The sequence below is a fragment of the Aspergillus alliaceus genome, assembly GCF_009176365.1.
Source record: "Aspergillus alliaceus strain CBS 536.65 unplaced genomic scaffold BDW43scaffold_17, whole genome shotgun sequence".
Classification (NCBI taxonomy): domain Eukaryota; kingdom Fungi; phylum Ascomycota; class Eurotiomycetes; order Eurotiales; family Aspergillaceae; genus Aspergillus; species Aspergillus alliaceus.
In genome coordinates this window covers 175,990-189,872 of record NW_022474700.1, presented here as the reverse complement: position 1 = coordinate 189,872, position 13,883 = coordinate 175,990, and the positions used below count along the sequence as shown (strand labels likewise).

The following is a 13,883-nucleotide window of genomic DNA, read 5'->3' as shown; positions in this document are numbered from 1 at the left end:
TAATATAGTGATGGAATAAAACAGATGTAAAAGTTTCTAGTTAGGGAAATCTAGAATGAAAATGGTATATTTGATTTGAACTTGGTTTGATTGAAATGGACTGACAAACAAAAGCTATACGAAATAATCACAATGCCAACTCCGACCCGTTCTATTTATTCATATCGCTTGCATCTGGCACAGTACGCTAGACTAGCTAAGCAGACGCCCGGCGTCTCTTCCTGCCCTGCTTCACCCAGACATAATCCTCGTTCACCGGCTGCATGTACAGACTAAGTAGGGTATGCGCCGCTTTCACCTCACGGGAGAAGAGCGCGGATCTGTACTTTTGCCGGGAGCGCGTTTCCACGTTGTATTTGTCGTTTGGCGGCAGTATGTTGTCATCATCGCTGTCGCGGTATTCGGAGTCGGAGTCGGAGGAGCAGTCCGTTGGTGTTTTCATGCTTCCTGAGGAGGGGGTTGAGGAAGGTGTCCTGTTGGAACTTGCGTCTTCATCGTTGGGTTTGGGAGGGAGGGAAGATAGGGTTTCTCGTGGCGAGGGGACGACCGAGCTGGCCGGTTCGGTGCGGGGGGTGTTTACGGGGGTGAATGTGTTGTAGACTGAGCTGGTCGGTGAGACACAATATATTTCCGGAGTGCCGTATTCTGATGAACCCTGACTGGCGGAGCGATCGGGCTCACGGGGCCATGGCTTGGGACGGTGCAAGATGGGGCGGAAAGGGGCGATGGCAGGGGAGCGGAGCTCTAGAATCCGGTAGAAGTTGGCGGTGTCTGTGGCTTTCTGGACGATTTCCGGGTCTATGAGCATGCGGCCGTAGAGATCCAGGTTGTCTGGGGGGATGCACTGAGATGGGAAGTCCAGGCCGAAGAGGGGAGTGAGGACGTGGCGGATATTCCAGCAAAAGGTTGCGGCGACGGCTTTTGCGGTTTCGAAGGGCATCCAGTATCCTATTGATCGGTTAGATAGCTGAGTAGACAAGAGCGAATGCGATCATTACCTTGTGCTGCAATGGCCCCGCCTGTGATACTGTGACAGATGTCGCGAAGACCGGGATTTGCGTTCAGTACTTTGGCAGGAGTGGTCTGAAATCCTCCGGTTACTTGGGGGCCCCCGCGTCCAATGTTAGAGACACGTACCTTGGAGTATAGCTGGCACTTAAAGAGATGTGTTGTCCGAACGAGTCCGATATTGTAGTCCCATGTTACTGTCCATTGCTTGTCTTCTCCGGGGATCTTGAACGTGTACTGGAATACTGTGGGAAATCAGCACCTTATCTTCTTACATGTTCAAGCACGACATACCTTCAAAGCTCTCCCGTCCAGTCTTCTCCTGGAATGTCTTCTTGTCGCTGTTGTATGGTATGTGCCTCGGATATTTTGCGATGTCCCCCATCGGGTGAAGTTGGAATTCGCGGTGCACTTGGGCTAGTGCTTCGTCGCACTCCTCGCAGGGCGGATACCGCAGCTCTCCCCGGATCTTATTCCTGTTGAAGACAGGAGCATCCTTCGCGATTCTTGGTTTCTTCTGACGTGGCGCTCTGCAGGGAGCCGGGTCGGAGCTCGTCAGCGGAGAGCTGGGGAGAGAGAACTGAACCACATCAGGAAGTGGATTCAGTAGTGACTCTATGGACGCCATGAACAAGAATGCTCGATAAAGTTAGAAAAGGTTGTATGTTCCAGGTGCTAGTGAAGCTTGAAAACTTTTCCTCCGAAAGCAAGCAGAAAGATGTGCCGAGCGAGTGAAGATATCAAGATGACCTGGGATTTATCTAACTTCACAAAAGGTGGAGACTAGAGGTTTTCATCAGGCGCTTAGCCACAGAGAAAACAGATTCTAGAGATTCTAGGAGGCATCCAGGGGACGGGAAACAATGAGAGAAACAAAAGGAAACAGCATGAATATCAGGGTACGGATATCCAAGGATACCGCGGCTCCGGGGTAATCACCAGGATGGTAGAAAAGAAAAGGGAAAAATTAAAATAAAGATTCAATAAAAGTAATTATTTAGAAAAGAACAAACACTGATGTCTAAAGTAACATAACCGCCATAAGCATGTCCTTTGTCAGGAAAATCCAGCAACGCAATTAGAGTGGATACTTAACAACACCAGATGAAACGTCCTAGGTGGCTCTCGCTGTTTGCCAGCCATCCATGTACGCTCTACACGAGGCAATATGTTATCAAAGGCAGCGGTGAGCCGGACCTACGACTACATCCTCCACTGGACGACTAAGTTGGGTGGGATGTCTTAGATGGACTGAGTCTTCGGCATGAACAACACTCACCGGTACTTTGCCAAAGGTGGCATCACGAGGTACCCATCGGATTGGACCAGACAACATTGGGGAGTCCAGCTTGCCATACCTCAAGACCAAAGAATGTGTAGCAGGTACTCCCCCAGGGCAAAAAATAGAGATTGAACTGGTAATGAGCTCTCGATCCGTGCGGCTGCCATAACAGCAAGCGACCCGTTCACGACAATTTTCTTTCTAACAGATGAAGGTACTAGGAGACACCTTTGGGTCCTTTTCGAGGCACTTGTTCCACTTCAGATCTGCAGTTACCCAAGACCTACCAAGATGATGCAAAGCCAGGAACGAGACACGGTAGATCACGTTTCAGACACTCTCATCCCCATGTGGAGGTACTGCATGGGTGACGGCAATTGAAACCACTCACATTGCTTTTTCTTGATGTTAATGTCGACGCCATGCAAACAGTTGCAGACGGTGATCTAGGGGGCGTAAGCCTGAACAAGAGGTACCATGGAACCTCTGAAGGATATCCACAGATAGTTGTATCGCAAGGACTTCTTGTGTTCAATCGTTTTGCTCGATCCCCTTCCGTGTATTGTGATATGAAACCACCATCACAGCGGTGGTTATGACAAGCGATCCGTGTACGTGAACTCGATCTCAGAAGGAAGCCACCGAGAGGATTATCCCTCATGGTGGGACAGCCAATAAACGAAGAGACTCATCGGCGTTGGTCAAAACAGAGGGCATTGGAGAGGTCTTAGACACGGAAGGCTGCATATAGCCAGCTTCTTGTCCAACGGAAACCTATTAACGTGGCCAGTGAACAACTGAGTCAGCCCCCCCTCAGCCCCCTGGTAGTCATGACTTGGCATGCAGTTTTGGCAAGTGAAAGAGAAGGAAAGCTTGGGATAAGCCATGTGAAGCTGAGACTCTTGACCGCTAACCCATGAGTAAAACCTAAAGTGGCCCCGATGAGTGAACAACCACTATCAAGATCTAGGTCAACGATCATCGTTATATTGAGAGGGCTCAATAGCGAGGAAATCATTCTGTTTCCCATCCTGATGAGCCGAAATTGCGATGCGCCACGAGAAATACCTGTTTATTAACTTGGTCATGAGAGGTTGAACTGAAGCCTCACCTCTCTTCGAGCGTAACACCCGTTCATTTACCAAGCCGGTTGCTCGGTGTTTTAAAAGCCCAATCCGGATAGGTCAGAGAAGATTTATTCACGCTAAGTATTTGCCACAGGGCTGCTAGACGACACAGATGACTGGCTATAGTCATCGCAGAATTTTCCGCGCTGGCTTCTCTGCAGTAGTCCCACTAGTAATGGTGGCGTTTGACGGTCTTTGTCTTGCTAAATATATATATATATATATATATAAATGATTAAAGATTCTGCATCGAAAAATGCCCTTTGCCTCGTTTCATCCCTTTGTGGTAATGCTCCTAGAATTTCGGCTACGGTTGCATAGTATATCAGTAAAGCCCAAGCTTCACAGTAGCCGGCAGGTAGGGACCCAGGTCAAAGCACTCATCCTACAGGAGTGTCCCCAAATCAAGGGTAGAGAAACAAGGAAAAACAAAGAAAGAAAGAAATAGAAACCCTCTTTGTCAATCTATTGACAAATTGTTCAGGATTGGGACGGAATATCAAATCTAGAAACCGAACAGAAGCCCAACATCCGAGACATACATTTCCTGGTCTAGGGGAAACAAAAGCGAGTTCAAACTGTTCATTCTATCTGTTATTAGAAAGGTGAACAAGCCAAACGACGAAGTTTCATAATGAGGCTTGTCGGTCTCGAAGCAAGAGGCTTTAAACCTAAGCAACCATCGCGTGAGTTGTAAGACATCATCTCGTGTTGAATCTGACCTAAACAGGCTGTAGCAATCACACATGAATCTTGCTCACTCAATAGTGTAGCACCTTTACTAACACGCAAACGCGATGATTCAAAAGACGGGTAGCGATCGGATGACCTGGCAGTGTTGTTGTAAAGTAGAATAGCTAAGTGAGTACTACTACTAGGAGTGTCCAAAACGGTGTGGTTGAGGTGCAAACAGACCAAACTCCCTCGACCTACAATAAAATCAGCTGACAAGACCCGTCCATCGATGACGTTGATATCATTATCTTGGCACTTTCTATACTAGTATTTATGTTCATACTTCGGTAGTAATACACACGATGATCGTCTCATTAGATCTAAATCTTCAGTTAACTTTACATAACCTGATTAAGTGGAAGTTCCCGGTGGTCTGAAACAGGATCTCTCACAACCGGCATCGCAAAACAGTCGCACACCTGTGTGACGCCTCTCGACCTGGATAGCCTTCGTTCACCAGCAGCCAAGCTCATGCTGCTCCGTCAGCAACCAGGAACGGTCATTACTCGAATCCTGGGATGTAGGCTTGCAGGAACCAGTCATCCGGGGATGTATGGGCATACCGATGTCCTAGACGACTGCCGGGGTTCTGCAGCGGGAGAAATGTAGCTCAAAGCGGCCGGAAATATCCCGGAAACACGCGTTGCTTTTCAGAAGAGCACAAGACTACGGCGGAAATAATATCGGTGACATTGTACAACACTTCCAATTCCCTGGAGAAATGACTATGAGTATCTCTTTTCCAAAACAAATGTTCGCCTCTGTACGTGATCATATGTATATGTGTGTATGCCTTACCCGCAGTAGGACCCTAATTTCATTCTCCCGGGCAATGAACAGCATTGGCCAAATTAGAAGGCTCCATTGAACGTAAGAGATGTACATACAAAGGCCGAAGATACTAACGAGTACAAAGATGAGATTGGTGTCAGGGTGAGAAAAAGAATAGGGGAGGAAGACCAGTTCTTTGGCGCAATAGGGAATTTGAGAAGCCAAACCTTCGAAACGCATCATACCGTCTTGTCATCGTACAACACCTATTATCCATTCTTATACCTCCGCATCCAGTACAATTTTGGTTGAGCGTGACCCACAAAACAGTGCCGAATAAAGAAGTTCTTGCACAGGCCGACAAGTTCATCACCCCAGTCCGGTGATTTATCCATGTGCGGTTGATCGAGCAAGGCACGAGGGGAGTGACCCCAGGCAGCTTAAGCAGCCAGGAGAGGCTCCTTCTCCACGCTCGAAGCAGGATGCTCAATGGACTCCGCTACCGCCACAGGCTCATCCTTGGGAGCCTCCGGAAAGTCCGTGGTGTTAAACGCGGGCTCGGTGTCGATCTCCTTCTTAATAACAGGTTCCGGGGTGGCGACCTTAGCCATCTGCGGCGATACGGACCGACGGTGGCCGATATACTCCTGGGCCTTGGCGCTATAGTCATCGACGTACTGCTTCACCAAGCCCGTCGCATGGGAGGTCCGTTCTTCAGCCAGATCCTTCAGCTGGTGGGCCTGAGAGTTGACCACTTCCTGGATGCTTTCGATGTGCGCATCGATCACTTCGCGGTTGTTCATGTAGACCAAGGGTCCCAGGTAGGCAATGGTAACAGCGATCAAAGAGAGACCCCAGAATGGGAGCCATTTGATCAACCAGTAAGCGCTGAAGGCAGCAGCGAAAGCCTGCATGAGTTAGCCCGGACAGCACAACAGGTCATAACAAAGCACTCAGGACATACAGCGACAGTGTGGACGATATTCTCAGCGAACAGGATGCGCTGGAATTCGAGGAGGACGAAATTGAGGAGCTGCTCGAGATCCTCATACACACCCTCGATAGTCTCCTTCGGGATGGTGTAGTATTTACGCGGGCGGAAAGAGCTTGCGAGTCCCTGCGACAGCACGAGTCTGCCACCAAGCTCGGCAGCAGCGGTGACTATGCAGGTTAATCCTTGCCCAGTCCATAGCAACCGGGGTGGGGGGGGTTCGCAACTCACATCCGAGAGCCACGTAAATGAACTTGAAGAACCAGCGGAGCAAAGGCAGGTAACGGGCGGCGAAAATGAAGGTCACGACGGTCGCAAATGAAGCAGCGGTAGCTCGGGGTTGTTCCCACTAGTTCAACGGAGTTAGGTTGGCGTCCAACATTGTGCGATGGCTCACTCACGCTCAGAAGGCTATACAGCAGGGAGTGGTAGTCTGGTGGAGACGAATTAGCTCTGCTTTCGCGGCGTTGTTGACTATTTGGATTTCACCACATACAGGTCAGGTGTTGGCCGGTCGCAGTAGTGGTTGAAGGCGTCACACGAGCGTTTTTCAAGTCGCGTAGCTCTTGTTCGGTCCGGGCTGCTTCCGATTTGATGTGATCAACAACAGGTCCTATTTAGCGGTTGGTCAGGTCAATTGTCTTCTTCATTGCTCTATTGAGGGCTGCCGGTCGTTGCCTGTTTACCATTTGTTACAGCATTTTTGACACCTGAGATAACGTCAGATTGTGGAACGTTGCCAATCTCGGGAAGTGGTGAATTAAGACTAATTCCGAGTCAGTTCTTGCTCCCTTTTTACAGTCAATCATCATCCGGTCTACCCTCAGCGTACCTTACTGCTTCCATTGGTGTCCGGATAGCTCACGGCACCAGCGCTTGTGGCTTCGGCCATTTCGGAAGGATATTTGTGTAGGGTCGGGGTCAGGAAAGAGAAGGGAAAGAAGGGAAAGAAAAGAAAGTGAAAATTAAAGATATAATCAGTTGTAAGGTGGAAGGGAATTGAATGGATGAACAAGGAAAAGAAAGAAACGAGGAGAAAGAGAGAGAGAAGAGGGGGAAACAGGTAAGATTTGGCCTGTGAGGGATGGAAAGATAGGAGAAGCAAAGCTTTGGGTGATGCAATTGACAAGCGAGGCGGAAAGGGAACGGTCGTGTGAGAGAAGAAGGAAGTGTCGCAGTCTTCTCCGCTCTTTTTCTAATTTTCCCAATCAGAAATCGTAAATCATATAGATAATATTAATTAGCTGACTTTCTTGACCGATGTGATTTTTTTTTTCTTTTCTTTTTCGAAGGTTATTCCTTTACTTTTTTATATCCAAGTTATAATTTCTTTTTAAGAGAAAATCGTCATTGTTTTCGAACGACGTAAGGATTACGGTACTGTACTTTTTACCCGCGGTTTCTTTTTTAGTGCGTCTCAGCTTGGGAACCAATCAACATGTGATTTATTTACGGCGAAGATGTCAACTTAAAAAGACTACTACTTACTAACTATTTATCCAGTTAGCGGCCGCAAGTTCGAGACCACCTACCTAATCAGTTTTACCTCGACATCTTTTGCAAACGGTATAAACATTATTTATAAAATATTTACAATATTTACAATATATATATATATATATCTTAATATATTAATATATTAATATCAATATTGATAATCATATCGGTTCTTCATCCTTTTAGCAGTGAAGGACAAGTCACGGGTATGAAAAATCACCAATCTTGATATGCGGCATCCAATGGTGAGAGAAAGTCAACACGCTACTTGTTTGTATAGGTTCGAACGGTCCGCACCGTAGCTGCATGCAATGTTGTTAGTCGGCCGTCTGGTAAGACGATTCCCAACTCCGAGTTACTGGTCCTTCAACCACCTAAATAAGCCTTATTTTATGATTCAGCCAATCCTATATATCATGAATACCCACCACATGTTAGGTTAACTACTCTATTTCCTCCAGCATCAAATATCACCAGATGTGGTTATTCCCGCCAAAAGGATCCAGGCACGAATGAGGTTCCCTGTTCCGAAGTAGGCGTTTTATATATAGGCAGTGTCTTCCGTAAAAACTTTGGAAACCATACGGTGGTGGTCAACACTATATTCTGTTGAACGTCGCAGACGTGGCTGGTGGAGAGTTGTTGACCCTGTCCAACTATGCGATATCTGTTGACCCTGCCCAACTATGCGATATCTCATCGATTCCCAGGGATGAGTTGTCATATGCGTGTGCGGCTTGGGCCTCGGACACCGCCTCTCATCCTTCTCAACTGCTTTTTGTCGGTAAACGAGTTGAAACCAGTCCCTTGCCCTCTCTGATTAGGCCTCATTGACCGCCGATGCCTAAGGCCCGCCCTATTTACCCAATACCCCAAGCTCTATGTTCCAGAAAGAGTACTGTACAAAGTTTGATACATCTGTCTCTGTATCTCAGGCGGGAAATTTTTTCTTCTTTTTTTTTGGTTTTCGGGGGATGAATGAAGAACCAGGATAGGGTGGAGAGGGTGGATTCCTTCTCTAGCTATCGACACCTATATGATCGATACCGCACGCTCTCAATTGGTCGTTCAATCGTAAAGGACCATGAATATAGTTTTCCTCAGGTGACTGAATTTGCTATCTAGTACAATCTGGGGAATCTCTTTTAGGTATATTCACAGATTGTCACTGTAACCTCCAGGAGCCAATTATTATCTGTGACGGACTGGTGGAGATCTGCTCGTGACCTTGACCTTGGTGTAGACATAAACATAATGCTCTTAGAAAAAAAAAAAAAAAAAAAAAAAAAAAAAGGTTCTGTGTTGTTCGAGGCAAGGGGTATTGACTTTTATTCTACACCGCAAGATACCAGTACTCAAGGGGATCCTAGATCAAAAATTTTATAAAGTCTTATGCACCATGATTCTGAGACACAAATCTAGAAACTCCGAGGCCCTTTTTCCCCGTTTTGCTCAGGATATATTCCGTCGATAGTTCCATGACATCACATCACCGAGATATAGACTGGCCCAGGCTTTGAACAAGGTTATTTATTAGCCTTCAATCAAGGTACTTGAAGAAAGGTTCCGTTGTAGAGCGCAGCAGCTTTCTCTTAGAAGGGTCAGGGTGGGAAATCTATAGGACACTATCTAATCCATGCATATGCCAGTTTTAGTCAGTATATACTATCTGCGTGAAAAGAGAAATCTCGTTTTCTAGAACTATCATGTAAAGGTAGATGTCAAGAAGAAAAGAACATGCTACGGATTTAGAAGGTATGGTAGTCTGCCTACAGAATAAGGCATACATGATGTCAAGTCACGTGCGTGGGCGGGACTCACGCGTTTCCCGATGTTTTGATGCCTCGACTCTTGCCGACGACGGACATACTCAGCCCACTGGCGACACCCAATATCCACCCGACTCCACGCCAACATTCAATGCCGCTGTCGCCTCAGGCGCTATCGTAGTTCGGGCATTGTCGCCCTCTCTTTCACTCGTTTGATCTGAACATCAACTCCCCCCCCCCCCGGCCGACCGACGGCTTGGAATCGCGTTTGTTTACATCGCCATGGCCGCTAGCGGCGCGAGGGCGCAGAAGCCTGTGGGCTCTGCAGCGTGGATTTCAACGGAGAAGGAGAATGTTACGAATCTGGTGAATCAGGAGATGGAAGAAGTGGAATATCCGGTGCGCCATGAGATGGATTGGCTGAACGAGCATATGGCCGAGATTTTCTCCAGCAATCAATTGTCCGTTGCGACCGACATATCCCCTACATCCGTTCCCGTGCTGACACCTGCATAGCAATTTTACGGAGGCGTTTAAAACCCCCGGAAAACTTAGAGGCAAAACGCCTCGGACTATACGGAAAAGAGATCCAAATGAGAACCGGGTGGTATGTTTTCCACTATCCCTAGCTTGCTGTCGGCGCTACTGACCTCCTTAGCCATTGAGTGAGATCTTTTCAACGTCGCATAACAGGTTTGAGGATAAGGTTGCGAGTCCGGCAACTCATCGCTCTCCCACAAAACCGGCAGCTCCTGTTCCTGCGCCTGCTCCTGCAAGTGTTGCTGCTACACTCACAAAACCCGAGCACACGAAAGATGGTACCCCGCGACTCCAGTATCCTGATCTGAGCAAGAATATCAACTCGTTTACAACGTACAATACGGACTCCGGTTACCATGGGATGCCGGATGAACGTGAGGGCGAGGACGAGGAAGAAGTAGAGGATGATATGGTTCTAACACAGGTACAGCCTGAATCGCAAACTTCCACTCAGCCCTTTGATAGTCAATCTATCCCGACAGATGTACAAGAACATCGATCCTCGCTTAGCCGCCGCACTACGGGCGCTTCCTTCCACTCGGCACAGGAGGACGTGCAACAAAAACGCGGAAACATGGTAGAGCCCATGCAAGTTGACCCAGCTCCAGGGGAGACTGCAAAGGAGCGAACTCCACAGCCACCGCTGAAGGCTAGGGAGCCGGAGCCGAAGGTAGAGCCAGAAGTACAGCCAGACGCAAAACCGGGCGTAGAGGATGACGAGGGACCCGAACCAAAGGAGCCAACGCCAGAACCGCAAAGAGAGGCGGAGCAAGAAAAAGAATCAGAAGAGACAGAGGAAGATCCACTGCTGAAAGACAGATTATCGCCAGTGAAGACTCCAGTTCCCCAGCCCTCGGAGCCTCGCGAAGAGGAGAAGGATGGTGCAAAAGATGACATGGCACTCGATGACGATGAGAACCTGGATGATATCGGCTCTCCTTCCGATGGCTCTACTCCGGAACGCCCTCTGGTTCGCAAGAGCAGCCTCTCTTTTGCGTCACTCCCTGCTCGCGAGCCCCTTATGAAGAAGAGTCTGGGTGGCTCCAGGATGTCCCGAACAAGTCATGTTGATATTTCTAAGATCAACAGTACTGGGGGATCTAGCTACTTGGGTAGGCAGACTGGTGAACGCAGAACGACCCAGGCAGCTCTGGATGATAATCCCACCCATGGTGAGAAGATAGATGTCGATGATAACAAAGAGAGCACCCAGGACGATACGGATGCAGAAACAAGGGCTAGCAAGCTACACAACAAATCGTCTACTCAGAGGCTACATGAGAAAATTAGCATGCTCGGTAAACTTCAACCATCGCGACCTACAAAATCCATTCCGTCCGTTCAAGGCGTGTCCTCTACACAGGTGACTTATCCGGAACTCCCCTCGTCTAAGGCTGATGCAAAGCCGGATACGGCCTCCCAAAAATCTCGCGGAACGCCAGTTTCAGAGCCCATGGAAACTGAAGATGACGATTGGATTAAACCCTTTAGCTCCCCCTCGAAGGCGAACTTCCCCAGAAGCCAGGCAACAGATATGCCGGAGAAACGCTCTGGCACTGGCGCAGGCCAAGTTTCCGACAACGATAGCGCTTTCCCTCCTCAAAAAGAGAGCACGGCCCGTGAAGACCAAGCAAGATCCGGCGCGAAACAGGGCCTGGAAGCGGTTCTTGGCAAATATTCGACTCCAACGTATTCATCCCCTCAGCGCCCTGTTCATCAGGCCAAACTCTCTACTTCGCACGCAGATAGTCATGTGTCGACCACACCTGTAGGCTCTCCTGTCGCACAAGACGGTCTAGTGAGTGCGTCTAAGTCCAGATTACAATCCATCGTGAGGTCTGCTAAAGGCCTTTTCTCGAACACTGGTGGCGTTGCCGCAGCTGCCAGGATGGAGGCCTCTTCACCAGACGAGCACAGAGTACGTCGCAGTGAACGCGCCGAATCGGAATCTACCAGTAGGAAGGCGCCGCAGCCGACTCGTGTCCAGAGCCCGCCGCGACAGGAAGGTCGCAGAACGCGAAGCTCTACTGAGAGGGAGGAAAGAGAAAGGCGGAAGCAAAAGGAACTTGAGGATCGCCAGCGTGAGGAGGAGCAGGCAGAGAGGATACGACAGCAAGAGAAGGAGATGCAAAGAGCCGCCCAGCTGAAGGCTGCGCAAGAGAAACTATCGGCCGAAAATGAGAGTCGCAGAGCACCGATTACATCCAGTCCGCAAAAGATGCCGCAGCCACAGAAACATTCATCGAGAGAGCCGGACTCTAACTATGAGCCAACTCCAAAACACACCGCCCGTCCGTCTGTATCACAGCAGCAACAGCTACGCCGTCCCCCCAAGCCTACTCGGGAAACCCTGCAAAAACCGAGGCCTCAGCCCGTGTCGATCCGTGTTGGTAGTGCTCTTTCTCGTCAGATCCCATTGGCGTCGTCTTCAGTGTCCGGGGTTGCGGAGTCTAGTACCGCAGCGCCAACTCCCGCTTCCGCTTCCAAGCAACCTACCCTCAAGAAAAAGGCGAGCAATTCGTCTTTACATACTGCCTCTTCCAACAGTAGCTTCAAGAGTTCCGTCTCCAGTCAGACACAGAGAAAGGCCCAACTTGCCAGTGAGAGGAAAAGAGAGCAGGAAGAACGCGAAGTGCGCCGGAGGGAAGAACAAAGACGCGAGTTGGAACGCAAGCGGGCTGCTCAGCAACAGGAAGAGGCTCGTCGGCAAGAAATGCGAAGTCGCGCGGAGGCTGAACGTCGAGAGCGACTTGCTGCTGAAGATCCCAAGAAGGCCGCTCAGATGCAAGCCATCGAAAAGCGGAGGCTGGAGAACGCTCGAAGGCTTGAGCGACAAGGTAGTCAGCAACCCGAGATGGTAAGTACAAGTGCCCGTGTTAATACGGTGATATTGAGAGCTATGCTAATTGGCGTATTCTAGAACTCCGCCCACCCTCCAGAGAGACCAGCTTCCCAGGCTTCTCGTCCCGCTTCCCGCCTGGGTTCCATACAACCGTACAACCGCACAATCAACCCACCTCAGCCCAATCCGGCCAAACCACCCAAGAGAGGGCTCGACGAGGAGGCCAGCCATCGCTCTGCAGCACCGAAGCCAGGCGCTATGCAGCCTTCTGGCGAGGCTAAACGGCGAAGAACGGAAGACGAACACAATCCCATCATGCGACCTACAATGGCTCCGCCGATCCGCCAATCGAACATCCGCAAAGAATCGATTATTCGTAAGGTAAGAGACCTATCATCTCTTTGTTTAGACTTTTTAATGTCCCTAACTTGATTAGGAACCTACGAAGCCTTCTATGTATGGTCATGCACAAGCCACCATGGCTCACCAGTCCGGCTCTTCGATCTTCAAAGCCGCCCAGCCTCAGCGGCCTGCGCATCCGATGGATATGGCCAAATATGCAAGTGGCAAGATCCCCTTCGCAGAACCTTCGAATGCCCCATCCCAGCCGGCTACTCACAAGACCCCGGTTGCCGGTTCTTCGAAGGCACCTCACAAGCCGTCACCGAACTACCCCAATGGCGAGAACATCCATCTGCCAGAAATTGCAACTGATAGTGAGGACGAAGACTCCGATGCAGAGATGCTCCCTGTACCCAAGTGGGCCCAGCCGAAGGAGCTCGAGTCGCTTCTAAGGCAGCAGGAGGGCCTGGAGGCCGATTCCATCTTTGGTCCAATTGCTCCGTTCTCACTCGAGGAGACCTTTAAGGCGGACAAGAAGATCAAAAAATTCCGCGAACGCACCAGTAGTGCAAACTGGGCTGGTACTGATGCACTCACCCAGGAAGAAATCCGAAGGGATCTTGCTGAGCGACAGCGTTTGCGACTTAATGGCGGTTGGTCTTTCAATTAGCCTGTATTTCCTTGCATGATACTTTGTCTTATTCGGCATTGTGGTTTCATTCTGGATTGTTTTAGTAGGAGTAGATTTACGCCGATTAGGCGATTGGCATGACCGGTTAGGCGTTCTTTAAATGAGACTGGACATTGTTGTTACGGTTATCTGCATTATGGACTTTTTAATCGATACACGGACTGGTATGTCATATCATGCAAGGCTTTAATATCAGTGCGATATGTTCGAGCAACGGTGTGAAATTTGATCAATGAACACGGTACTGTACCACCATACCTGTAGCACCTTGGCTCGTATCCGGAAGGT

At 49.2% G+C, this 13,883-nt stretch overlaps 3 protein-coding genes across 3 annotated transcripts; 1 reads left to right on the top strand and 2 right to left on the bottom strand.

Moving 5' to 3' along the window:
• Window positions 1-196: 196 nt before the first annotated feature.
• BDW43DRAFT_310327 (putative APSES transcription factor Xbp1) lies at window positions 197-1,636 on the bottom strand (the record flags this gene model as incomplete). Its single annotated transcript, XM_032046909.1, has 4 exons — window positions 197-948; window positions 999-1,083; window positions 1,138-1,253; window positions 1,303-1,636. The coding sequence occupies 4 exons, from the start codon at window positions 1,634-1,636 to the stop codon at window positions 197-199; spliced, it is 1,287 nt and encodes a 428-aa protein (XP_031901136.1).
• Window positions 1,637-5,264: 3,628 nt separating this feature from the next.
• BDW43DRAFT_59271 (uncharacterized protein) lies at window positions 5,265-7,188 on the bottom strand. Its single transcript, XM_032050276.1, has 7 exons — window positions 6,752-7,188; window positions 6,601-6,624; window positions 6,411-6,527; window positions 6,316-6,347; window positions 6,146-6,263; window positions 5,888-6,084; window positions 5,265-5,831 (listed from the first exon to the last, which is right to left on the bottom strand). The coding sequence occupies exons 1-7, from the start codon at window positions 6,804-6,806 to the stop codon at window positions 5,364-5,366; spliced, it is 1,011 nt and encodes a 336-aa protein (XP_031901135.1). The 5' UTR covers window positions 6,807-7,188; the 3' UTR covers window positions 5,265-5,363.
• Window positions 7,189-9,211: 2,023 nt separating this feature from the next.
• BDW43DRAFT_273771 (uncharacterized protein) lies at window positions 9,212-13,819 on the top strand. The gene is made up of 5 exons (XM_032041661.1): window positions 9,212-9,641; window positions 9,697-9,787; window positions 9,839-12,577; window positions 12,641-12,943; window positions 12,999-13,819. The coding sequence occupies exons 1-5, from the start codon at window positions 9,463-9,465 to the stop codon at window positions 13,572-13,574; spliced, it is 3,888 nt and encodes a 1,295-aa protein (XP_031901134.1). The 5' UTR covers window positions 9,212-9,462; the 3' UTR covers window positions 13,575-13,819.
• Window positions 13,820-13,883: the final 64 nt, after the last annotated feature.